Source organism: Sebastes umbrosus, chromosome 18 (genome assembly GCF_015220745.1).
Source record: "Sebastes umbrosus isolate fSebUmb1 chromosome 18, fSebUmb1.pri, whole genome shotgun sequence".
Classification (NCBI taxonomy): domain Eukaryota; kingdom Metazoa; phylum Chordata; class Actinopteri; order Perciformes; family Sebastidae; genus Sebastes; species Sebastes umbrosus.
The window spans coordinates 13,929,612-13,956,162 of NC_051286.1; the positions used below are offsets into that span (position 1 = coordinate 13,929,612).

Here is a 26,551-nt window from a genome sequence, read left to right on the forward strand (position 1 = left end):
ATGGCGGAAAATCTAGTTAGGCGGACTTTAGTGGTCCCAGAGGCTTTATTGTAGATCACACGGAGCTGGACATGTCTGTCAAGTTTCAAGTCAATCGGACTTACGGTGTGCGGGGCGTGGCCTTGCCAAAATCGCATGTTTGGGCGTTAATTACAGCGCCACCATGTGGTCGATTGGCGCAAACTCAATAGGGTTATGCCCCTTCGGGGCTATAACCCTAATAAATTATTATTAGAGGGACTGTTTGTAACTTCTTACACGTATAAATCACCCGGGTCGGTGTCCCATGCGTGCTCGCATATGCGTGCTCGCATGTGGCTACGATGTTCAGACTCAGACTCCAACACAAACTACACGGAAGCACCAAAACCGCGATGTTATATCTAGTGAAGCCCGTCTTGCAAAACAGTGTTGGCCACGGTCGGGGTACGCGGAGGAGACCGTAGCTTTGGTCTCCAGGGCCGGAGTCTCTGCTCCGCTGCTCCTCTGCCTGCCTGGTTGCCTTCGCTCAGCTCGCTCCACTCTCACCTGCATGCGCGCACACTACACACTGAAGGAGAGTTAGTAGCTCTTAGAATATCTAGTGATTGTACAGTGGACGTTTGTGCAGAAATAACTGCTGCAGCTCCTCCAGACCAACAGAGGTTTCCCGTGTCTTGTGAAGTGACGGGGCTCTGCAGCAAGAAACGTTATCGTCTCCTACCGGGTGCCGGTGTCTCCCTCCGGCTGCGGTCGGGAGGCTGAGGCAGGAAAAGCCAACACTAGGATCAGCATTGATTCATGGAGAGACCTCCGTCTGGTCAGCTAACATTACTGCCAAGCAGCTGAAATAGAGAGTGATATTGTGTTTTTAGCTGACGTGTGTCGCCTCACTGTTTTGAGCAATGCTCGTTCATGTCTATGTAGAACGAGCACAAGCGTGAGCCCGACGCTGACTTTCGTTGACTTAATGGCCACAGGTGTCGCTGTTAACAAGCATTTCTGAAAGTTACAAATAGTCCCTTTAATGCTTATAAGTTGGCTACTTTTGTTTCTCAAGCTTGAAAAAAACGTCAGGATGGGTTATTTGTCTAGTATTAATTGTAATTTATACTGGTACTCTGGTTTCGGCCTTTGTCTTTTCTTTATTTTCTAAATAATGGTGTATTTTAAGTCTGTTTGGGCTGGGCATATTATTTATGCATGACACAATAATAATAATAAAAAAAATATATATACAGTCTGTCCCCGTAGACCAGGGGTCAGCAACCTTTAAAGGGACTGTTTGTAAAGTCAGCGTCGGGTTCGCGCTTGTGTTCGCTCTAAATAGACATGAACGAGCATCGATCACAACAGTGAGGCGACACACGTCAGCTAAATCCACAATATCACTCTATATTTCAGCTGCTTGGCAGTAATGTTAGCTGACCAGACGAAGGTCTCTCCATGAATTAATGCTGATCCTAGTGTTGGCTTTTCCTGCCCCAGCCTCCCGACCGCGGCCGGAGGGAGACACCGGCAAAATTTGATATGTCTGTGGGGACAACTGCTCTGACTGGGCTCCATGTCAAAGATGTTACACTGAAGTTTCACATACAGTCTCACTCAAAACGTACCACTTGTACCTTTTTAGATAACTTGTTTTAATTACAGACCATACAATGCCTTTGTGAAGCTGTAAAAAGACTATAGAGTTCATTGGGAAAGAACCTGGAGCTAAACATAATGATTTATTTAGAACAATAACAAAGCAAGCACAAAAGGTCTTGTTTCACCATGTTGTGTAATTTATTCTGCTGATTACAGGAAATCTCTCAATATTTGCCTTTTAAATGCAACAAAGGTCTTTAGGACTCATTTAATCTAGTTGAGTGGGATCCCTGCCACCACCTCTGACTCAATACCACACTCATCATTTCCACGCTTGATCTTGAAGAAACCTGAAATGAGAAGACGCAAGAACATGATTTACACTTTTTTACCATATCGCTCACCACATTACCAGATTATGTGACCAAGAAGAACCATGATGTCCCAAACCCTGGTACCTTTATCTCCCCAGTCACCGTTCCAGGAGTTTGCAGCCAGCCAGTACGGCGTCCCGTTCTCCTCTCCCCAACCGAGGATCTTGATGGCATGACCGCCCAGCATCTCCCCTGTCACATGCTGGTACACACCTACAGTGTAACATTGAGTGCAATAACACAGGGCTTAAAGGACAACAGGTGGTGTTTTTTTACTCATTTTAACACATTTACTACATATTTTATATTATATTATGTAATATAATATAATTATTTAAGAATAAAATATGCTTTTAGATTGGCGATGTGTCAAAGTAACTTCAGCATCAAAACATTGAGAGTCAACCTGCCAAAAATCACTATGTTGTAGCAGAGCCGGCCCTAGGCATAGGCGGTATAGGCGAGCACTATAGGGGAGCCATTCATTCATAGGGGCGCCCCAAATGAGGGAAGACAACATACGATTTTTACTATTTTTACTAATACTATTATTTCAAAATATTACAAAGAAAGCCCGCGACAACATAACTACATAGCCTATTAAATAGCAACATCACCTGGGAAAAAAACAGAGATAATGTGGTGAATGAATAGTTTATTTATTGCATAGTGTTGAAGCAGAGTGCTACGAGCTTACTTTGGATGATAGTAACGTTCACTAATTTAATAAACAGCTAGAGTTGACATCAGTTACTCCCACCTTAAATTCATTAAAGACTATTCAGGTGTTTGGGGAATAACCTACACACATCATTTTGAGAAATGCAGTTTTTCTTTTCAACTTAATCTCAAAGACATAAAGCTAAGCAGTTTCTGTGTGAGTGTATGAACACAATAATTGGTGGTGGAATTAGCTGCAATGCAACGGGCACCAGCTAAAAACTTACAATAGGATACCAAATTGGTCAGGGGTTACACAAATTTATGTTTACCTTTTCTTAATTTTGGTGTTTTTTTGTGAAATACAAAATACTTTTATCTCATCAGACGTGCAAATCCTTCAAATGAAACAATCTGAGAAGGAAAACATCACTCTTTGGTTGAACTGCTCACCACTCACGTCTACACTAAGGCCTTAATATGTGATGAGGGGTCACATTTTGCTTCATTTTAAGGGGTCATTGAAGAAAAAGGTTGGGAACCACTATAATAGGATTAGAGTCTGGAAGACAGATGAGCAAACATGGATGGCATGATGATAATAAAGCAGGTTAAAGCAGGTTTCAAGTTGATTTTCACTCCGAGATGAAGTGAAACTGCTTCATATATGTAATAAATGACTTCTCCTGCTTGTGTGCGTGCTGCTACGTGTTGAGGAGAGGTTTGTGTGCAGGCAGTATACAGTTTGTTGTATATACAGAGTTGTATAGCTAATGTGGCAACAAAGTCTAACCAGCCTCACCAGTCTTGTACAGCAGAAAATCTGCATATACAGAGAAAGCTGCCTCCACAGGCCCGTTGCTGTACAGCTCGGTCATAATCTGCTCCTGTTGGGACGGGACGCTGTATGTGCGTCTACCTAAAGAGGGAGACACAGGAAACAATAGAAATAAGACTATGTGTGACAGAGAAGTGACTGCAGGGGGGAAAAATAGATAACTTTAGAGTCTGTACCAAAGTGTTTGTCCTTCTGATAGGATGGCGAGTATCCATCAAGGCACTGCTGCTCACACTTAGGAGTCTCTCCTTCACCCTGACACGGAGGACGAGTCCCATTCACGTGGTGCTCACAGGGAGCGATGCTGTAGGGTCGGCAGCCTGTCAAACACGCCATCAGTCTCAGCTCAGACTGTAAATATTTTGCTGAAAAGCTCTATAAACCCATTTTAGTTAACACTTTTGGATCAGCTTACCGACATTGGAGTTATACAGGCCTCCTGTCACAAGCCCCTTCTTTGCCCAGAACTCCCAAGCAGCAGAGGGATAACCACCATAACAGCTGCGTCCACAGGAAATTAAAAAACACCACAAGGGTTGTTGTTCGACGTCCTCTTAAAAGACCTGTAATACACTCATTTTAATACACAAGTACTCACCCCATGCCGCATTCATCACAGCAAGACAGTAGATCTTCGGCAGAGATCTCTACAGAGATCTGACCCTTGCTGTGTATACATAACCTGTCGGATATCGCCTCAGCTGCACCAAAGGCCTGTGGGAAATTTAAAAAAAAGGGGGAACACTGGTTTAAGAATAATCTGTGCGTTCCAATATCCATACTACTGTGCTATTTAGTATGCCAGAAAAAGATTTACTATGTCCCAATACATAGTATGTCAAATGCAGTATGCCAAAAATACCAGATTGTCCTACTACACCCGGTCGCATTTTGCAGTGTGCAGGCCAGCATGCTTTTCTGGCTACTCTGACCCACAATCCTCTGTGCAGCCGCAGTGGACATAAGAGCAAGAGGAACAAAGTTCAAGGCACAGTGTTATGATGAAATAGTGTGTCTTTACCAAAAATAAGTTTATTCAAGTGTGCTATCAGTATACTTCTTTTCAACTTAAAACAAGAAAGTATACTTTCAGTTTACTTTTTATGTACTTTATGTACTCAGAGATATACTTGACAAAAGTACACATAACTATACTTTGCTCATACTGACAAGTATACAGAAAAGTCTAAGTATATTTGGCTTATACTGACAAGTATACAGAGTATTTAAGTATACTTGGGTCATACTGACAATTATACAGAAAAGTCTAAGTATACTTGGCTCATACTGACAAGTATACAGAAAAGTCTAAGTATACTTGGTTTATAGGCCTACTTGTACTTAATCTTTTGATTGAGATATACTTGCAAAAAGTATAATTAAGTATTCTTGCCATGTAGGCCTACAGAAAGGTATATTTCGTTTGTAGTTGTGCTGACTTTTTGATTGAGTCGCCTATTAAAGTGTGTCCCAATTGAATGCATACTGCATGCTACAGTACGTACTTTATAAGAGCAGCTGCAGTACGTAAAGTGAAAATAAAGAATATGCGATTTGGAACGTGGCCATGATCTCTAAAATGCACTTTAGTTTTCTTTTGGTTCCTCTCGACAGAGCAACTGATCAACCACATTTTGTTGGTCTATCTCACCCAGCAGGACCCACAGGATCCCTGGTCTCTGATCTGTTGGATTGTGGGACAGTTGGGCCACTGCTTGCGTGCATCGAAGTTGTCTGGAAGCTCAATGCCTTCAGTGCTGTGAACCCTTGAACAAGAAACGACACTGGTCACTGAGCGCTGCAGATAAGAAGATAAGATGGTGCGCACACCCTCATCATACATTGTTAAACTTACACCTCTGGCAGCTTGTCTCCGTTCAGTATAGTCCCACACAGTCCCTTCACATAGCTGGTATCAATGTTGTGGAAGTTCTCCCCGGCCTGGAGCAAAAGAAGCAGAATTTTAAAAAGCAGAAATCACAGCATTCACGACCACAATCTGTGACAGCAAGAAGTACTCTGAGTTTACTCACCGTCCAGGTGGTGCCAGCCCTGTTGATACGGTCGATCATCTCTGAGGAGGCATGAGGGAGGTTAGGCCGAGCCCAGGTGACGGAGACCGTCAGGAGTACACAAACGAGAGCCAGAGGATGCATCCTGCAAAAACAGCTGACAGTGAGACTTCAACGTTATCACCTAGACTGTAACATGTTCATTGCTACTGTTTTATGAGACATGGCAGTGTTTTATGAGACATTACAGCGTGAGCATCACAAGACAATGACAGTGTAATTTAGGTCACACTGGAGCATCTTGTTTTTTCTTCTCAAAATATGGAAATCATTTTACATTTCTGTTATAATTTATGTACAGTATGTACATGTGAAGATGTCTATATACTGTATGTACAGTGAATAGAATTTATATTAACAGTGACAGATATGTACATACTGTATTACAATATGTGCATAAAATAACAGATGTACATATCATAAAACAAATGTACATTAAAGACTAAATTGTAAAACAAAATTGAAAAAATTTGCATTAAAGACTGTAAATTATAATCTAAAAATGTGCATTAAAGACTGTAAATTATAATCTAAAAATGTGCATTAAAAACTGTAAATTATAATCTAAAAATGTGCACTAAAGACTGTAAATTATAATTTAAAAATGTGCAAAACAAAGTGCATTAAAGACTGTAAATTGTAATCTATAACGGCAGCTGCTCTTTAAACTCTTTTCTTATTAACAATCAACTCAAATATAAAGATATTATAAACACTAAGTATCATTAAACATATAAATTAAAGTCATAATAAAAGAAAAAAACAAAAAATCTCCCAAAAATCTAAGTCTTAACTTTTACCTGTGTTGCAGCTGTTTCGATGGACGTTCTTCTGGGTTACTCTTTTCTCTCTCTGAACTTAACACAAGTCCTCTCCAGTCCTCTACTGTCCTTTTTACAAGCAGCTAGTTATGGAATCACATGTCTGTGTAATGAAACATCTCATGTGACTGACAAAAATGTCTTTCCAAAGGTTGACGGGTGATCTTAACATGACGACCTGGCAACGATAAAGAGAACATAATGCAACCACTTTTATTAACTTTATGAAAATCTTTCTTTTTCAGTATTTTGCTTCATAGTTATGATTTCTGAATATACACACATATACAGTCTCAGAAATATAACTAACAAAAACAAAGCACAGCACAATATATGAATCTTGTAACTGTGCTGTAAAATGTTAAAAGATAATTTTATAGTCTGGAATCTATAGAGAAAAAAAAACACTATATTCAACAGGCTGTAAATCAAAGCATGACTTCACTCAGACTGTTTAGATTCTTTCACCTCTTTATTTGTTCAAATATGTACAAATCAGAATGTCACATTACATAGCAATGTTTGTAGCTCTCCTTTGGTTCTGTACAAGGTTACTCTGTGCTAGCCTTTCTACTCACCAAAGCTGTGTTAAGGACACTTTAGCTAGCTGTCTCAATATGCATTTATTTCAGATATCAAATATACAAGAAATTACATTTGTTCTCCCTTATTTATTCAAACAGTCCATGTCAAAGCTACCTTGGAAATGCACTGATCTTTTTCTCCTACTTCAAAGGAGTTGAAACAGAAAGAACGCAGACATACAAGTGTTGAAATAAAGCTCTGCTGTGAGTGGATGCTGTCCACGTCATCTACGCTAACATAGTTAGTGTGACTGTGAGTGTTTCTCCTGCAGAAACATAACGAGTGGAATATTAAAGTAGCTTTAATTTGACACAAAATTACAACAAAAACTTAATGTAGTTTGGTGACTGTGTTCCCCAAAATCCTTAAAATGGGCAGTGTCATGTACTGTGCATTTCACCCCTTGATAGGGAAAATGACTACTTTTTGTCTTTAAAATGTTCAAATATGTTGAATAATTTCCCTCAATTCAAAGGGTCAACATGTTACAAATCAAACGAACAAAAAGAAGAACACAATCAACATAAACAGCAAACAACAAAAACGCCCTGAATTGTTTCAATGTGCCATTTATGCTGGTGAATATAACCTCACGACTGTGTGTTAATAAATTATCCAGATGCAGGATGACTAGAAATCACTATCAAACAACATAAAGAGACCGGCCATGCTACCAGAACCCCTCCATAGTCTGAATAATAGGGCTGCACAATATAGTTTTATTGTCATTGCGATGTCAACTTGCACGAAAGAAATAATTTCTTTTCATTTTTTTAATTCAACAAGCAATTTGTTTTATTTCAGCAAAAACTGAAAGCAGCAGAAGGGCACAACTGAGTACTCTTTAATATCTGTCTATTTATCGCAAGTTGTCATCGCCATAACCAACAAAGTTATCACATATTTTCCTCATATTGTGCAGCCCTACTAAATATGTCCATGGTCCTGTGACGGCCATAATGAAGAGGGCAAAGTAAGGAAGCTTCAGATTCCTCCAGTCAAGAGGAGAACCGGACCTCCAGAGTGGACAAAGGGGCTTTCTGAGTCCGTGGCACCCCAGGAAAAGTGAGGGTAAATGGGTTCACTGTCCCGGCATGTCGCCGGTGCCCTGCGCCTGCGCTGCTGCGGTGGTGCTGAGGTACTGCCAGCTGAGAGCGGCGAGCAGCATGGCGGCAGACAGGTACATGGGTGACAGGTGGTGGGTCCTGGAGGGGAAGCTGGACTGTGACAGGGCGGACTTCTCTTGGATCAGAGCCAGGATGTGCAGGGTCTTGTCCCGCGTCGGGTCCGTGTGGGAAACCTTCTGTAAAATCTGCAGAGAGGGAGAGAGTTTGTGTTAAAGTGCACCAATGTGGTGGGAGTAGGAGATCAAAACACAAAAACACACCCACCTCCTGGCTGTACTGGGCGATGATGGTCTGCACGGCTGTCATGTTGGTGGCTTCCATCATGAGTGTGACGGCCTGTCCCTTTCGGATCTTCACCACTCCCTGGAACACCTTGGGGTTGTTGTAGCACGACGACAGTGTAGCTATTGCCATCACCTGGTCAGGAGAGGATAAACACATAGTCAAGACAAGAAATGAATGAAAATAAATGTGTCTCTTGCATCTGTTGGCCCTGTGGGAACATTTAACTGATGTATCTGAAAAGAGAACTATAGGGAGGATAAAAAGCTAACAGCATGCTAATGTGCTGTTCAAACATCATGTCATGCAAATCAAAATAAATCACGACGTTGTCGAAAGACAGGCAGTGATAAATCAGTGTGTATACCTGTGGAATGGCACAGAAATTGAAGACGCTCTGGTTGCGCAGGCGGGACAGGTAGGCGATAACGTCCGGGACGTGTTTCAGAGCGTCGGTGACCAGCAGGTTGAGACAGGAGAGAGCCGACTCCAGCTTCTCGGCCTGGGCCAGGTCCTCCAGACGACCTGCAAACTGACTCCAAGCCTGCAAGGGGACACAGGATGTTAACACATCACATACTGTGTTTTTAAATCAATAGTCAGCAGATCTCTCAACAACAAGAGCGCTACTTGTCGAAAGGAGTTTTTCTTTTACTCTCCCTCTGCTTCCTCTTTTTATTAAGAGACACAATCTACATAAAGGCCTTTACACACCGGGGGGGCGGGGTTTTTTTTATGCAATTAATTTGCACGCCAATATATGTTTTCGAACTGTTGTTTTTGTCATGAGTAATCACACAGAACGAAAAAGCAGCATATTTTTCTCCAAAAGAAAGGTTGATATTTTGGAGCTTTCGCACCATGAATAAAGGCATCAACCAATCACGATGTGTTGAATCAGTTGAGTTGTGCCTAACAGCCATAACAGTACACAACGGCCACGTAGTCCGAACCAGAACGACAGACTTTCCTTTCAAACTTGACAAAGGCATCGCAGACCAGATCCACTCCTTCCGTTCTTACCTTTCACAATAAAAGCCCTTCGCATTTTCTTGTCATTTATTCGTCACTCCCCTCCGGTGTGTAAAGGTCTTAAGACTGACATGTTGTGCACAACTCTCCATGCTGATACTTATTATAGAGACAGAATATCTATATATAATCTATATATTCTGCTGATGAAATGTGAGTCAATATTTAAGTTTGAGTGAGTTCACTTTCCAATGCAACCCTGCTGCTTCAAAACACACGTAATGAATAAAAAAGGTGCACCAGAGGTTATATTAACACACATGTCATAATGTGCACAATGGAAATGAAAAAACACAGAAAAGTATTCTGAAGCTTTTACTACCTTACCGTGAGGCTCAGGTCAGACACACAGGTAAAACAAACACACTCATAACAGGACAAAGGAACACACTCCTACCTCTTGTGGCCAGAAGGCACGTCCCACTTGCGTGTCCTCTAGATAGTCTCGGATGATGTTGGTCTTCTGGAGGAACAGGCCCATGGAGTTGGCCAGCTCACTGTCGCGCCCCACCTCGGGGTCCTCCAGCTGGGACGCAGAGAACAGCTGAGACAGACCGACGCCGACAAGCCCCGCCACATAGTGGCAATACTGCGCAGAACAGACAACAAGACAACATGGCGTCAGAATTTAAAGTCCCAGCATGACATGAATGACTGATGATTGAACACACAGTTACTGTAATATCCAAAGGTGATAATGAAACATTTCAACAGTATTGTCAGAGTCAAAGACATGGGGTTTATAGGACGTTTTACGTAGTGAGTGGTAAGATACCAGAATGACTGAGAACGCATTATTAAGACAGAATGAAGCCGTCAATAACAACATATTTTCCTCCCAGCCATGGAAACCTAAAGGTCCTGACACACCAAGCCCATGGTCAGCATAGTCTGCCCGTCTCTAAGGTTTTTAGGTGGATTCAGCATGTTGAATCAACAGCGGAGCTCATCGGTGAGAGAAATCACTCTCATTGGCTGTTCAACTTAGAGGAATCAGTGCACGAGAAGAGAAACAGAAGTGAGGAAAGCAGGCCAACGGGTTAAGTCAAGAGGAAAAACACAGAAGGCTCTTCTCATTTTTTATCTTCATCTCATCTGATCGTTCCAATACATGGATATTTTCACATCGACATGGCCATTTGGGATGAAACTAAGTGGTGAGTGAGAGTGGTGTGAAAATGGTCGGCAAATGCCGCTTTGTTTCATGTACGTATCATAACAACGGCTTGTTTATCTGCCGTCCTCTGTCTTCTGGTTTCCCTTTTTGAATGACAAATACAGACTACCGCCGCCTGCTGGTGTGGAGAGTTTATTTCCTCTCATGCAGGCGCAGAACGTATGTCGACGTGAGGCGACGCAACAGGCGGCCTTCGTCGCCGCTAGTTCCCTGATGTTGGTTTGGTGTGTCTGAGACTTCAGACAAAACAATAGTATCTCTGCTCTAATCTGCCAGTTTGCTTATCTCTAATGTTATGATAGCATAAACAGTGATAGAGATCTGTCTGTGCTGATAAATCATGTATTTCTTATTGCCATTCAAACACATGTTTCTGTCCTAGTATGTCTAACATGTTTGCTGCTATCTTAACATAAACATTGACATTTACCAGGTCCCACTCCTTCATGGATCCCACTTTCTTTTCCAGGAATTCAGCCATCCCTACTCCCATACGGTGGCAGATATCCGAGATGACGTCTCTGTATTCCTTAGCGAGGTTTCTGAATTCCAGTGATATCTGGGTTGCAAGTACACATGAAGATTATAGTTACTGATTTATAACAGCCTTTAATCTGATTTCACTATAGACTTTTCTATCACATACCATCACAGATATTAGACAACCAACTTACAAAGTAAACTCGGTCATTAACATAGTATTTTATGCTGCCATTGTGTCAGTAAATCTGTCTGCATCAGTAATTTAAGCCTGGAGAGCCTAATGTACCTGCCTTCTACTGTACAGTATGTACCACCCATAGACTGTGTGGTAATACCATGTAGTGCATACTAACCGTGGGGAAATCCGCCAGAACCTGCCGGTCTTTCTCCTGGCTCTCGGTGAAGCACCACTCATCCTGGTACAGGTAGGTGTGGAAATCATTCAGCATGGGAACCTTCTTGTCCAGAGGGATGGTCATGTCGTCCTCCACTGTGTCCAACGCTCGCAGCACCAGGTAGAAGATACAAACTGCATGTCTGGATCACAAAGACAGGAGGCTATAAAATTTGAGTGTATTTATACACGCTGACAAAAAAAGCTGCCTTGTCATTGACTCGAAAGAAAAAATAGCCGGCGTGTCAAGCAGGTCGTCACAGGTCAGGTTAGTCTATACGTAGAGGATTCCCTTTGACCCGGGATATATAAAGTACACACACACACAATAAAGATGTATTTGTGTAATGTTCTCTCTTTTATTTATTGACACATTAAATCTCCTTCTGAATGGCTGTGAGCCAATCTATCAATGAGTAGAGCAAGAGGAAATGTATCATCTACAATTTTGATAATCATTTAAGTAATTTATCAAACATCTCCAACATTTGTTGGTTCCAGGTTTTCCAATGTGAGGATTTGCTGCTTTATGTGTTTCATATCACTGTAAATTGAATTTTGGGGGGTTTTAACTGCTGTTTGGACAAAAGATGCTATTTAAAAAAAGTATTATCTTCTGCTCTATCTATGCTACATAGACTATGATTAAAAAAATGATATATAGATTAGTCGATTATGTTAGTTAGTTAGTTGCAGCCCTAAGTGACATGTTTTACTGCATAATGTGTTCATACTGTATCTAAATACATCTTCACATATCTGTAATTTCCTTGGTAATCGTCTAATCGACATAACTATTGATGTTACAAACATTCATTCTTGCCGATGTCTATTAAACTTCTCAACAACTCGTAAGATAAAGCTATCATAAGGACAGTGCAATATGGTTAGACAGTGCAATATGTTAAATTGGGACAGTGCAATATGTTGCATCTGTGTAATATTGGGCCATTGTCTATGCAATATGGGCAAGACGGTTGACGGTGCAGTGCACTACCTGGGTGCAATACCTGCCATGGTGTGTGTGTGTGATAGTATGTGCCATTATGTACGTGGACTGTGTATGTGTTGAAACATCTGTTTCTGTGCAACTGTTTCCCTGTCTTGTGTGGAATCGTTTATTATTGTTGTTGATGCTGTTTTAATTTGTAACTGCAGTTGGATGGAATCCAGGAAAAATGTCCCCCACGGGGTCAATAAAAGTATATCTTATCTTATCTTAACTAATTTTGAAAAAAATCTTTGGTATTAGGCAATCTAATATAGTGGAGATATCCCTACAGATGTGCATTTGAATTATTACTCTAATGATAACAATAATGATAATAATTCCATTAAGGACACAACAAGAAGGTCCATGGCATACTAAATAAAAACAGACAATATCTCCAAAAAAACAATAAAATACAATGGTCTAAAAAAAATAAAAAGGCTTGGGTCAGCCATGGGCTGCAGTGCATTCTGGTCTATTGAGTCTATTAGCTATTGATAAGTTATCTCTGGGCTTTGCTGTCAGACATTATTTGCAACTGCACAGGGATGCCATCATGTTGTTGTGGACTTTTTTTCTGGAGTAATGGATCCAATGCCAAGGAGGTCTGAACTGCTGATGTAGTCTTTTTGTTTTGCACATGTTTAATACAGAAGCACTAGAGCAGAAAAAGGGAAGCACCTCCAGCCAACGCCCCTTATAGCTATAGTTCTGCCCTTCAGGAGAGAAAACATGCCCGCACAGACACACACACATCCTCCTCCTCCTCCTCTTCCTCACCTGCTGGAGCTTGCAGCTCTGCACCCACCTTAACTCTCCGTCCAGCGCCTGAATCACGGCTGCAAAGCTCCGGCTGGTCTGGTTCAGGTACAGATAGCAGGTGCGCAGACTCTCCGTCATGGACTCCTGGCAGGAGAGACAGAAGAAGGTGGTGTGTCGGTAAAAGCCTGCTGGTGGTCTGAGGGCGCTGGAGGGTCTAGCGGCCTCCTGCAGGCCCCGCTCCCCGAGCCTCCAGCTCAGGAGGAGGGACCGAGGAGAGCCGCGCGGTGCTACCGAGAGAGAGCGCTTGAACACGGATAGAGAAACCGAACACTTGCAGCAAGCTCCGGCCATACGAACAAGAGCACGACCGACTCTGCTGCAGCTACAAAGAAGCGACTCTGTTGTCCATGTCGACGCCACGGCTGGTGGGACAACATGTGGAGTATAGAGGACAAGAGAGCTGGAGGGGTCGAGGGAGGTGAGAGACGCTCAGGAGGACGTCCTGGTGAGCTAAAGCAAGAGCCGCACTGATCTACAAACAGTCTACCAGTGAGGAGAGTCTGTGCACAGTGTTTGTAGATCTGCTGTTATGATTACACAGCTCCTCCCACCTCCATGCACAATAACACCACCAGTTGCACGTTTCATAATCTGCTTCTACATGCTTCTGTCAGAGCAGACAGGGACATTAAGATATAGTGTTTTGAATGTAAAAGACATAAGTCTAAAATAGTATATAGTTGTATCTGTTTATGTAATTAGGTTAAGTTTATTTCTGAATTTTGTTTTATACTCTCCATTGCACAAACTTGATTGGACTGATAGATAATCCCACCCCACCACCCACATGACAATACCCAGAGGGCACACAACTAAAACCAGGCAAGGAAAATAAGTGTACAACAAATAAATAAATACACACAAATAAAATAATAAAATAAAATAATCATAATTAAAGTTAAAATTATTTTATTTTTTTTTATTTAAATTAAATTAAAATAAATAAATACACACAAATATACAGATAAAATAAAATAATCAATGTTAAAGAAAGAAAATAAATAATGATAAATTATATATAAATAGATTTTATTGTTTTTAATTTTTTTTTTTTTTTACTTGTGTATATTCTTTTTACTTATTTATCTATTTTTTGTATTAAAACATGTTTTTCCTGTATCTATACTGGCTTTTTTTATACTAATATTAGGTTTGTTAAGTTTCTTTGTACCGAGAATGTTATTATTGGGGACGTTTGTGAATGTTTGTTCTGTTGTTTCAAAATGAACAAAAAAACAATAAATATAATATTGAAAAAAAATAAATAATAATGATAAATGATTAGGGGTCTAGAACCCTATTATCTAGGGCACTAATATGCTTAAAACAAACGGAGTTAAGCAGAAAAATGTGAACACAAAGACAAATCGGGGGTCCCTCCAATGCTTCGTTTGCAACGTTCCTGGTCATATATATACACCAAACTTTACTCAGCCACAAAGTTATCTGAGCCTAAGGCATCAACACAACTAAGGAAAGTTTGCCATATCAATGAAAACTTGTCAGTTGACCCCTTAATAGTATACCTGGTGCAATGTTATGACGAAATGGTATATCCCATACATATACTGCATGCAACAGTACATACTTTGTAAGGGCAGCTGTAATGAGAACTAAAAGTAAAAAGAAAAAGTATGCAATTTGGAATGTAGTTTACTTTTTTATAGCATTGTTCATTATCACTTAAATGTCTTTTGCACGCTTGTAATTAAACTGGGCGGGAATGACACCCGTAACAATGTAGGAACACATAAAATGTGATTTGTGTCCATGAATATATTGCCCCACTGCATGCTGGGTGGGTTCTCAACACACCTTTCTCATGTAAGTGCAATCACATGATCAGCAATATGTATATATGTATAATATGAATGCTGAACATGGTTTATTTTGCCTTTATTTCAAAATAAGAGTGAATAAGAGCTTTCTCTGAAAGCAAATTTGCTTTCAAAGAACCAAATTAGCTGGATGAGAATAATATAAACAGAATTATTTTAGCCTTAGTTAAACCATATTTGAAGAACAGGGCCCAGAGGTGAATCAAGCTGTTTGGGGATGTTTGCTGCGAATAAAAAGCAGTGTTTTGCTGACACCTAATGGGAGACAGTAGGAATGACAGGATGTATATGTGGTGTTACAGTAAAATCTGTGACCTGTGAGATTCTGTGATGCCAGAGGGGTTAACAGTGGAAAAAATATTGATGCTTTGACCAAATATTAACAGGTTTAAGTGATCACTATAATCAAAAATATGTGTTACTACTTTTGCAACAGCCTGAGAGTCAAAATAATTGCTGGTGTGTCAGAGGTTTGGAATCAGGCTATACATTTTGCATGACAATTTTAGTCCATATTCCTGATCAGGTCACAAAATATGACAGGTCACAGGTCTGTCATCCTCTGAACAAAGAAATAAGTTGTACTGCAGAACAGTGTGATGTTGTTTTGAGGAGCTTTCATCCTACTCTCAAAGGAATATTAGGAATATTTCGTAATAATATGATTATATTCACTCACAATGCATGGTTGAGGTAAACTTTTGTCATGGGCCATTTAATGATGCTGCAAAACCAAAATAAGAGATTCAATGCAGTCTATCTCTCTCTCTCTCTCTCTGTCACACTGGTGTTAAAATACTAGGATTAGCAGTGAAACATGCGCACATCTCTCACCATCCAAGCTCATTATGTAACCTAAATCCCAAGTCAATGGTCATATCTGTCTGGCTGTGTACACCCGAGTGAGAGATCTAATTAGAGCAACTATAGCTGATTCTGTTTCCATCGGAAAGCACCATATAGGTTAATCCATTACAATGCAGGCTGCATGTCCTGTGTGTGTTTCCGTGTTGCTCTATAGCTGGTCTGTGTGATGCTGTTAAAAGGGGAACAATATGTGCTACTTGATGATTGCAAATCTGTAAATGCAAATGTCTCCAACCTGCATGCTTGTCACTGTTTCCATATTCATATGACAAGTGTATTCTCAATATATTATAAAACAGATGGTTTTACTCACATAATCCAACTTTGGCATGATGGTTCTGCATCCTCCCATCTTAAACCTAAACAGGTTTAATATCTCCTCCGGGTGGCCCAGTGACTTCAGGATGTCCATGTTGCTTCAGGTGTTTCAGCAGTTACTGTGAGAAACTGATGTGTAAACCAGCAGAGATGTTATTCCCCATCAACGCAGCAGCAGCTGCAGCAGCACCGTGCAGAGAATGCGGCTCTCTCAGGCAGGAATGTCGTCAGATCGAGCGACGCCTCTGATTGGTTGGCGAGTCATGGGCATAGCGCTCAGTGACCAATCAGAGCCCAGAGTGTCTGGTGTGATGACCCGCCTCAGCAGACTGTCAGTGGAGCGCGGCTTCTGATTGGTCCGTTCCTCATCTGAAAGGAAAACCATACCTGCTCATTGAAATTATGTAATCCTGGAACTAGATACCTGTTGGTTGTGATCCCCCATCCGTGTTGTGCTCACACACTAACACAGTTTTTTTTTTAATAATTTAGCCCATTATAGGAATAGAAAATGTGTGTTTTCTTTGTACATGTTGTGTATGTTCTGGTATGTGTTTAGCCTTTTATGCCTTTTTGTTTGACTGTGAGACAATCTGTACTTTTGTGTGTTTTTAAAAAAAAAAGCTATACAAATATAGGTTATTTTTATCATTATTTATTCAATCGAGCAATTAATATAGTTAGCATTGTCATTTTTAAGATCAACTTTCCATGTAGAGAAATTTAAGTGTCACAGCAGCAGAAGTACAAGAACACATGCAAAACTACAGATACTACAAATGGTGTATATATATATATATATATATACACATATATATATAAATATATATATATATATATTTATATATTTATTTATATATATATATATAAATATATAAGTATATGTGTATATATATATGTATATATATATATAAATATTTATATATATATTTATTTATTTATATATATTTATATATATATAAATATATATATATAAGTATATGTGTAAATATATATGTATATGTATATATATGTATGTATATATGTGTATATATGTGTGTATATACTGTATATGTATATATATGTGTATATATGTATATATATACACATATATATCATCTATTAAATTAAAAATGTATATCACTGTGAAATAGTCACAAATATTGTGAAGAGACTAGGAAGTTGTAATACTTAAAAAAAAAACCTTCATGAATTGCCTGTAAAAGATTTTATTATGAGATAAAATGAGGCCTCTGTAGGTGTCTACAGGTGTATTTAATCAATCAATTAATATGATTAGCATTGTCATTTTTTAAGATAAAAAGTATAAAGAACAAAAGTACAAGAACATATGCAACCTATAAATAAGTAAATTAAAAAAACTAGTGTACTATATATATTATGACCATCTATTATGCAAAAAATAAATGAATACAAATAAAAGGTAGCCTACTAAATACTATACACTAAAAAAAAAGGTAAATATTAATTGTATATCAAGATAAAATAGTCACAAATATAGTGAAGAGACTATAGGAAGTTGTAATCATTAAAAATAAAAACTATGAATTGCCTGCAAAATATATTTTATTGTGAGTTAAAATGAGGCCTCTGTAGATGTCTACAGGTGTATATTCAATCAATCCATTAATATGATTAGCAATGTCATTTTTTAAGATAAGATCAACTTTTTTGATCCCACATAGGGACGTTTTAGTGTCACAGCAGCAGAAGTACAAGAACATATGCATTGCATAGATAAGTAACTTTAAAAAACTAGAGTACTATATACATTATGACCATCTATTATACAAAAAAATAAATAAAAACAAAAGGTAGCCTACTAAATGCTATACACTTTAATAAACATAAATAGATAAAATAGTCATAGATAAAGTGAGGAGACTATAAGTTGTAATAATAAAAAGAGGTAAATACAACTTGATGAATTCCCTGTAAAAGATATTTTATATTATGAGTTAAAATGAGTCCTCTGTAGGTGTCTAGCTCACACACAGCCACGTGTGAATTAAAGCCTGCTGCGTCTGAGTTCAGCTTAGTTGCTTCACTGTCAACAAGTCAGTAGAGGACATCCAAGATCCACCGTCCAAGCATGGAAAGCATACCCACACCTAACATCTCTTAGACTTTCTCTCTTGCAGTTTCACACATACATGCACACATTTGCAGACATCAATAAAACACGTTCAAGTTAAAATATTGGCATATGGAACTGTACAATTAAACAGCTTGTAGCAATGAGTGCGTACAAACATCCACATAGAAAGAAAGGGTTTGAGTGAGACAGTATATGTTATACCGTCAAAAACAATATGAAACTGGCTGAAAACATCTTGGACTGATGAAATTGGACAAACACATCCATGAGAACCTGGATGCTTTTCTATTTATTCAAAAACTCTTTCATAACAAGTAAGAAAACACACAGAAGCACAAAGTTCAGGGAAAAGGCCCCTTGAGAAATAAGCCTTTTTCACAGCACACTTTTAGCTTGTCATAGTAGGGAAAGCACAGGTGCAACTAATGACATTAACAACAGCTCTGTTCTATTCAGGTGTCCCAGTAAGCCGTGACAAGTGTGACAGCGAGCCAGCATGCACAACACTAGAACCCTGGTATAGTGCATTACCTCTAATTGGCATACTGGAACACTTGAATTGAACCAAGCCTGTAATTAGTTGCATCTGTGCTTTTCCTACTATGACATATCAACAGAGGACATGATATGTAATCAATGTGAAATTAATTTACCTGGGATACAACTGCGTTCTATTACTAATTGTGAGAAATGTACCGTAAAGTGAGAATAGAAGTATTTTTGTAAGCATCCCGATTTGGGCCTTAAAGCGATACACCTCCTTGTAAGAGAGAGCAGAGAAAGCTGCAGTCTGGCAGCTCTGTGTGTGACAGCCTGCAGCAATCCTATCAGTAAGTTCATTGACTGGATCAGGAAAGACACTTTCATCTCTCTCTCTTTCTTTGCGTTATCTTGCACACTTATGCAAACAAAGTGACAGTGATTTAAGTTTCACACTTGTATTTAAGTCTGCAGCCAACACTGCAGCTCTGTGAGACACAACAGCGGTGCTTTGAGCTAAATGCTAATGACATGGTGTTGTTTATCAATGTTTATCATCTTTGTTTGGTGTGTTAGCATGCTAACATTTGCTAATTAACACGAAACACAAAGTGCAGCTGGGAATTAGTTCTGCAGGTATTTGCTTATAAACCAATGGGCTACCTCCAGTACTGAAAAGTGAAGCCAATGTGGGAGTGCCTTAAACTGTCATTCTTTCTAATAGCCAGCAGGGGGCGACTCCTCTGGTTGCAAAAAGAAGTCTGATTGTATAGAAGTCTATGAGAAAATCACCCTACTTCTCACTTGGTTTATTACCTCAGTAAACATTGTAAACATGAGTTTATGGTCTCAATCGCTAGTTTCAGGTCTTCTTCAATACAGCATGATGTTCATTTAGTAAAGTATAGTCCCAGTTAGAGTCAATTAGACCATAAAGCTGGGTATGCTTTAGAGTGTGGCTACCTTGTGATTGACAGGTCGCTACCACGGTGTTGTCTGGTCTGGGAGTTGTCCGTGTTTTCGTCTTACAATTTTAAGCTTTTCCCAGTGTGTTTTCAGTTCATGAAAGTTAATTGTAACATTTTGGTCGCCCTAAAAATGTCTTATTCAGCATTCGGTTGTTCTTTGTATCACTTCTGGTTGCCACAAAACAAGATGGCGATGGCCAAAATGCCGAACTCCAGGCTTCAAAACCGCAGTCCACTTATATAGAGTCTATGTTATAAACCAGAGTTTTCAACAAATTTTAATGTTGATGATGGCGTGGGATGACAGTGGATCCCCAAAGTGATTACAATTCACCCTGAGGGGGACATGAATGTCTGTAGCAAATTTTATGGCAATCCCTCAAATAGTTGTTGAGAAATTTCACTCAAAACCTCAAAGGTCAACTTCATGGTGTTGCAAGGGGATCAATGTCAGTAGGATTCATCCTTTGGGCACCACGAAGGTCGTGAAACAATCTATTGGCAATCTGTCCAATAGTTATTTAGACATTTTATTTAAAAAACATAAATCAAGCGTAGCATTAGTTCATGAAGTCAAGCTCTGCTCATGTGACAGCTATCAGCTGATTGCAGCCGATCTTAAGCCAGCCAGCCCAATCAGCTGATGGATCAGCTGATTCCCCTCAATGCATTCATTGGCAAATTTCATACAGGGCGCCTTATTTAAGCTGCTTCAACCTGCCTACCTTTGCTGCTTCCTCTACAAGCCGCTTGCAACCCACCTCCACCCCACCACCTCCTTTTAATACTGCGTCTGACTTAATCAATGTCATGTCTATTGTCATTGATGCCGGCTCTGTTCTGCATCCAGGGGGGTCTTTGCTGCTGCTCTCCCTGCCTTTGGCTTTCCATGTAGCAGAGCAGAGCCATACCGCCAATATACTGTATATATTACTGCAAATGGAAATACGTTTTCTTTGACTAAAGTGGTCCTGACTGAAATAAAAGTATTGAAACACTCTTTGTTAAAACATTCCAGGCTGAACGCACAAAACACACACACAGTAACACCCAGATCCAGTTTAACTTGTTACTCTGCATGACTCTGTCTGTAGCAACAGTCTCCTCATTTGTGCTAACATGCCTTTGTTTTAATTTGACACTGTCTGTACACGTTTACCTCTATTAGCTAACATTTTTTTTTCAGAAACCACATGAAAGCACAAAGGAGATGAATCACAGATTGCTGTGATGTTGCCAAAGAATCGCACAAATAATGATGATGATGATAAAGAGCTAAAGGCATCGGACCTCCACAGTTGTTGTTTTGATGGGCTCAAAATGGTTTTGATATATCACCAGATGTCATTTAGTTTCACTCTACCATAACTTTTGTTGTGTGCCTTTTGTTTTTTTTTTTATCCCTCGGGCAATGTTGGAAACACTCCAGTTTGATTATTGCACTCATACTTAATTTATCAGAGTGATAGTGGAGGTCGGTCTTAAGATAATAACTAACACAACCCTTTTAAACACAAATAATGTAGTGCGTTCATCAAAATGATGACACACTTTTCTAATTAAAGTTTCAAATTCCTATAACACACTAATGAATAAGCTGTAAGATGATATACAACTAAAAAATAGCTTTATGATAAATTCTCTTTCACAGTTTCAGCTTTGCCACAAACACATACATCTCGTGGGATCATAAACTGACTTTTTACTGGCATGTGAACCGAGGACTAATTGTGCAATTAATAGGTTTGCTCCGGGGTGTACAGTTATTAACTGCAGCCAACCTCAAGCACAGTAATGTGTGTCACTTTGCAGCTGCAACCTTCTATGAACTTGCAAAACTGGAAAAAAGGGTAGCTTAGGCTGCCATAAAGCAGTTGATGACACGCACTAGATTTGCTAAAAGAGGCAATACATCAACAGTGTGAATGGAAAGTATTGTCTATATGGCCGTGAGCATTACCAAGAGGAGGAGCTCAGTGCTGAAAGTCACAAGCTCTCAAGCAGTTGTCCAAGTAAATATGTTGGGTGTGCAACCGTTCAGCTGTCTCTTGTGACACTTTGTTCGTCAGAGGTGTTTCTCTTGTAATCAGGAGACGACTAAATGACTGATCCTACTGTACAAGAGAAAAGAGGAGACACATTTGAATTGAATTGGATTCCTGAACTACCAGGGCGGAGGAGTCTGGATGGAACTTCAAATGTGAGTAAACTCAGTTCTTACTTCGACAAAAACTATGACCTGAGAAGTGAAGCGACGTTTCCTTTCATCTTGATATGTGTCTGACTTTTCTTTGACATTTGTTTTTGCTAAAATAGCTGAACCATAGGCTCTTAAATTAATTTATTCTTACAGCAAACCCATCAACTAATGTTGTCCACAGATGTCTCACAAAGCCATGGTTCATTTTTGAACAGCTGTCCATACAATGTCCTCTGATCCTACATGATAATCAGCCTGTTTGTTTTTCAGGTTGAGCCGTAAGCGACCTCTGTTTAATGGATATGCAGAGGAGCCTCCGCTCTACACAAAGAAATGTTTGGTCAGTCTGAAGACTCTGCTGGACAGATGTGACAGTGACAGATCCACAGAGCACGCCAGACTACAGTAAGTACTTACAGTATATATACAGTTCATATGGGGCGTGAAACTGTTGTCTTAAGGGATTTGTTGCAACAGCAAAGTCGCAGGTTTATTTATGCGTACAGGGTTGTTTTAGGACACAGGTTATGTCAGGTGTCATTTTCACTTCCTCTTGATATGATTTATGCCGCAATGGTATGCTTTTAATGATGTACATCATTATGTTTCACAAGTGTATTTTCCCATAGAAATATGTTCATAGAACGGACACTTAAAGGAGCCGTGTTTAGATTTTAGGGGGATTTATTGCAGAAATTAAAAAATAATATTCAGAATTATGTTTTCATTAGTGTATAATCACCTGAATCTAAGAATCGTTGTGTTTTCATTAGCTTAGAATGAGCCCTTCTTATCTACATAGGGAGCGGGTCCTCTTCACGGGGTCCGTTATGTTGCTCCACCATGTTTCTACAGTAGCCCAGAACGGACAAACCAAACACTGGCTCGAGAGAGAGAGCCTTACGTGTTTTTACATTACCTGAAAGCCACCGTAGGTTCTCCGACATACTTGGAAAGGGAGGGGTGAGTGGAGGGGTATTCAGTTGGTTGCAATCTGCAACCATACCGCTAGATGCCACTAAATCCTACACACTGCTCCTTTAACATATTAATTTACATTTACTGTTTATCATTGACTTTGAACAAGTATTTTAACAAAATAGTAAATTGTCTTAAAGGAACTGTTCGACATATTGGGAAATACGCCTACAGTATTTGCTTTCTTGCGGAGAGTTAGAGAAAATACCATTAAACATGAATCTGCAGCCGGTTAGCTTAGCTTAGCACAAAGACTGGAAACAGGGGGAAACAGCTAGCGTGGCCCTGTCCAAAGGTGATTAATGCCTATTAGCACCTCTAAAGTGCAATAACTATTTCTTGGCTATCTTGGCTTACGATTTTTTCCAGTCACATGCTGGAGTCAAAACCAAAACGTGTCATTTTTTCTTCAATATTTGTATGAATTGAACAAACAAGATATAACGTGTTAATTATTGAGCTTTAGAAGTCCAGGTAGGTGGATTCACATGACATAAATTACTGTCGCTTTGTCACACCCATCGGTGTGTTATACCGCCGCACAAGGCACCCTTTAGCGCCTGCGGGAAACACATCAGGCTTTCAATTAACTACATTGTAAATCCATCCGCAGCAATAGTAAACACTCAGAGAAAGAAGTCGGGGAGTGTGGATGGTATAAAGAGCATAAAAGAGACACAAAGGGTAGGCGGGAAGGGAGGTGGATGTGTTTTTATAAACACAGGGGACCGCTGTTCATGTCCCATGCCTAAAGTTTCACTTTTACTTTATAATCAACTGTTTGTTTGTGTCCCATGTTCACAATCTTAAGTCTCATTTTCATTTTACAAACATAATTTTAAGCCCAATCATGCTGTTTTTTCCTACTAAGAAACTAAGTGGTTTTGTTGCCTAGACATACGCAAGGGTTTTTGATTAATTCACAACGTTAAGCACGTGTTTACTGCGACCGAAAAGTGACGCCAAAGGGGTTTGACAAAGTCTGAGTATGTGACGGGATGGGATGAGAACGTGTTGGTGGATTTTGTTACCTTTGGACAGAGCCAGGCTCGCTATTTCCCTGTTTCCAAACTTTATACTAAGCTAACTGCTAATGGCTGCTGGTTGTTGATTCATATTTAATCTAAAGACGCGAGAGTGGGATCGATCTTCTCGTCTTATGGTGGAGATACACCAAATCTGCAGAACCCCAAATGGTCCGGTTTGCTCCAGTTGTATCTCCACTTTAACTCTTTGCAAGAAAGCAAATAAGTCTATTTCCCAAAATGTCAAACTACTACTTTAAAAATAAAGCCAACATTCTAATCACAGACCCACTTGAAATTTGTGCTTAGATTTGTCACAAAATAATGATACATTTCACTAGTTTCACAGGGTTTTTGTGTTATTCGCCAACACTTTTATGCCTTACAATGAGACATCTTTGTGTTCCAGGACAAGCTGGGGTCACACCTGCACATCTGAAGTCTGTGTGAATGGAGGGACAAAACACCTGAATGACACTGAGAGCTTCTTGGAGCAGATATCATCCTGGGCTGACACACAATACTCTTTGAAAAAAGTATTGGAGCATCTCAAGTTCAGACAAGCCACCGGTGACATTATACTCAATGAGTCAGCCAACAAGAAACTGTTGGAGTTTCACCGTGACATCACCGAGGAATGTGGTGCAGAAGATAAGCAGCATTCATGGGCCGTTATTGAGAAACAAGAGGAGGTAGTCATGTACGGACCTTATTATCCGAACTACAACAACGGAGAACACAGCGAGGATATAGTTATTAAACAAACCCAGGAACTCCTGGAGTCAGAGACGGTCTCAGAGGACTGGAAGGTGTATGTTTTCACCATGAACAGCCCGTGTTTGGCTAGAAACACATATCCATGCATGCTGAACCTGGTTCAGAAAGCTCAGGAGTGGTGGAGCATGTATGGAGTAAAGACTCATATTGGTTATGTGAAATGCTGGGGCTTCAAGGGAACTAAAGAAACCCTGTTCAGGGATATTAACTACAGCCAGGTGGACTGTATGGATCAAACTGAGGACCATGAGAGCTACGTTAAAGCAGCTGAAAAGACTGATCTTAACCCTTTATGTGAAAGCCTGTTTTCTGCTGTGAAACGCCTCCTGAGATCTGAGAGTTTAACTTTAAACATAATAACCGTGCAGGGGCAGGACTGGAAGAGTTACTTCAAAGGTATGCATAGTGTTTTTGAAAGCAAACCAGAAGAAGAGAAAATAATCTGCACACAGGAGGCGAACGCCGTGATCGAAGCTGCACAAGTTCTGCTTTCAGAAAGAAGTGAAAGCTTTGAGAAATATTTAGAAAAAGGACGTGCATTTGCATTTCAATACAGCTCACAAGTATCTGAGACCATCCAGGATCAAATAAGACTCACATTTCAACTGTGCTGGAAGGAGATGGTGCAGGATAAATATGCCGAGGTCATCAGGGAGAAGCTGACTGAAGATTTCAATCACTGTACCGTCCAGCTTTTTATGAAAGATATCGTAAAGTTCACAAAAGAATACCTAGAAATTGGAAGGATACAGTTTTCAGAAGAAGCTTTACAGCTGAACTCTTTGCCAACATGATGAGGAAGTCTCTATAAATATGTCACACATGTTTGGTATGCGTTTGAAGTGGAATGACTTTTACAGCCAACATACCATTTGCATTATGTCAAAATGCTTTGTCTTTATTAGTTTCCTCAGTACAGCTACAGTTGCGCACAGAGGAAAGGCATCAGGTAGTGTTAGTGCACACCGAGAAAGTCCACATCTCTCACTGTGTCTTTACTTACAATATATCACAAATGGTGTATTACAATTATACTGGAGTGGAGTTTTTTACATATATGCTCATATATTTGTTGGTAATTACATGTGGCGATATCCCACATTTACACATGTTGTCCTCCCATCCCCCATGCTTGTCACAAGCAAATTAAAGCATTAAGTATTGGTAACAATCTGTACAGTCTTGATACAATATACACCATCATAAAGTCCATCAAAGAACCTTCAGCTAATAGATAACAGTTAGATGATTGTGTGGTTTGGGGTTGTGCCTTTAATAATAAATACTTGCAGGATTAAAGAGGACCTATTATGCAAATTTTCAGGCTCAGACTTGTATTTTTGATTTCTACTAGAACATGTTCACATGCTTTAATGTTCATGTATATTTCTCATACCGGCTGTGCTGCAGCACCTCTTTTCACCCTCTGTCTGAAACGCTCTGTTTGAGCCCCCGAAAAGCCAAGTCTGCTCTGATTGGTCAGCTGGCCCACTCTGTTGTGACTGGCCGAACCAAACTCTTTGGACTCCGCTCCAGCTCTGCTCCAACTTGCTTTGTTTGAGGGTGTACCAAACTAGCCGCTAGGCAGGTATTATGCAAATGTGTTACTTGGTGACATCACCAAGTTACGGAAGAAAAAAGGTGGGACTTCAATCAAGGCGTTTCAGGCAGTTCAGGAGCAGTGTTTCTGTGGGGGAGAGTAATGGAACGTGTCCACAGGATCCGTCCTTTCGATGCCTCCCATTCATTGTCTATGTAATCAGCCATGCAATGCA

The 26,551-nt window shown here is 39.9% G+C and overlaps 3 protein-coding genes across 5 annotated transcripts; 1 reads left to right on the plus strand and 2 right to left on the minus strand.

Moving 5' to 3' along the window:
• Nucleotides 1–1,743: 1,743 nt before the first annotated feature.
• Nucleotides 1,744–6,382, minus strand: LOC119477295 (cathepsin B-like). Of its 2 annotated transcripts, XM_037751314.1 has the most exons (10): nucleotides 6,314–6,382; nucleotides 5,475–5,598; nucleotides 5,297–5,382; nucleotides 5,093–5,207; nucleotides 4,040–4,155; nucleotides 3,857–3,942; nucleotides 3,618–3,761; nucleotides 3,406–3,522; nucleotides 2,028–2,156; nucleotides 1,744–1,919 (listed from the first exon to the last, which is right to left on the minus strand). In XM_037751314.1, the coding sequence occupies exons 2-10, from the start codon at nucleotides 5,595–5,597 to the stop codon at nucleotides 1,843–1,845; spliced, it is 993 nt and encodes a 330-aa protein (XP_037607242.1). In that variant the 5' UTR covers nucleotide 5,598; nucleotides 6,314–6,382; the 3' UTR covers nucleotides 1,744–1,842. The 2 variants fall into 2 exon arrangements, with proteins under 2 accessions (XP_037607242.1, XP_037607243.1); XM_037751315.1 differs by lacking the exons at nucleotides 4,040–4,155; nucleotides 5,297–5,382; nucleotides 5,475–5,598; nucleotides 6,314–6,382 and having other exon boundaries at nucleotides 5,093–5,166.
• Nucleotides 6,383–6,787: 405 nt separating this feature from the next.
• Nucleotides 6,788–16,440, minus strand: fdft1 (farnesyl-diphosphate farnesyltransferase 1). 2 transcript variants are annotated; one of them, XM_037751300.1, is made up of 8 exons: nucleotides 16,246–16,440; nucleotides 13,214–13,311; nucleotides 11,374–11,557; nucleotides 10,968–11,096; nucleotides 9,758–9,949; nucleotides 8,696–8,872; nucleotides 8,311–8,463; nucleotides 6,788–8,231 (listed from the first exon to the last, which is right to left on the minus strand). In XM_037751300.1, the coding sequence occupies exons 1-8, from the start codon at nucleotides 16,342–16,344 to the stop codon at nucleotides 8,001–8,003; spliced, it is 1,263 nt and encodes a 420-aa protein (XP_037607228.1). In that variant the 5' UTR covers nucleotides 16,345–16,440; the 3' UTR covers nucleotides 6,788–8,000. The 2 variants fall into 2 exon arrangements, with proteins under 2 accessions (XP_037607228.1, XP_037607227.1); XM_037751299.1 differs by lacking the exon at nucleotides 16,246–16,440 and having other exon boundaries at nucleotides 13,214–13,518.
• A 5,175-nt stretch (nucleotides 16,441–21,615) lies between these two features.
• LOC119476668 lies at nucleotides 21,616–26,093 on the plus strand. Its single transcript, XM_037750088.1, has 3 exons — nucleotides 21,616–21,996; nucleotides 22,267–22,401; nucleotides 24,409–26,093. The coding sequence occupies exons 1-3, from the start codon at nucleotides 21,983–21,985 to the stop codon at nucleotides 25,568–25,570; spliced, it is 1,311 nt and encodes a 436-aa protein (XP_037606016.1). The 5' UTR covers nucleotides 21,616–21,982; the 3' UTR covers nucleotides 25,571–26,093.
• The last annotated feature ends 458 nt before the right edge of the window (nucleotides 26,094–26,551 follow it).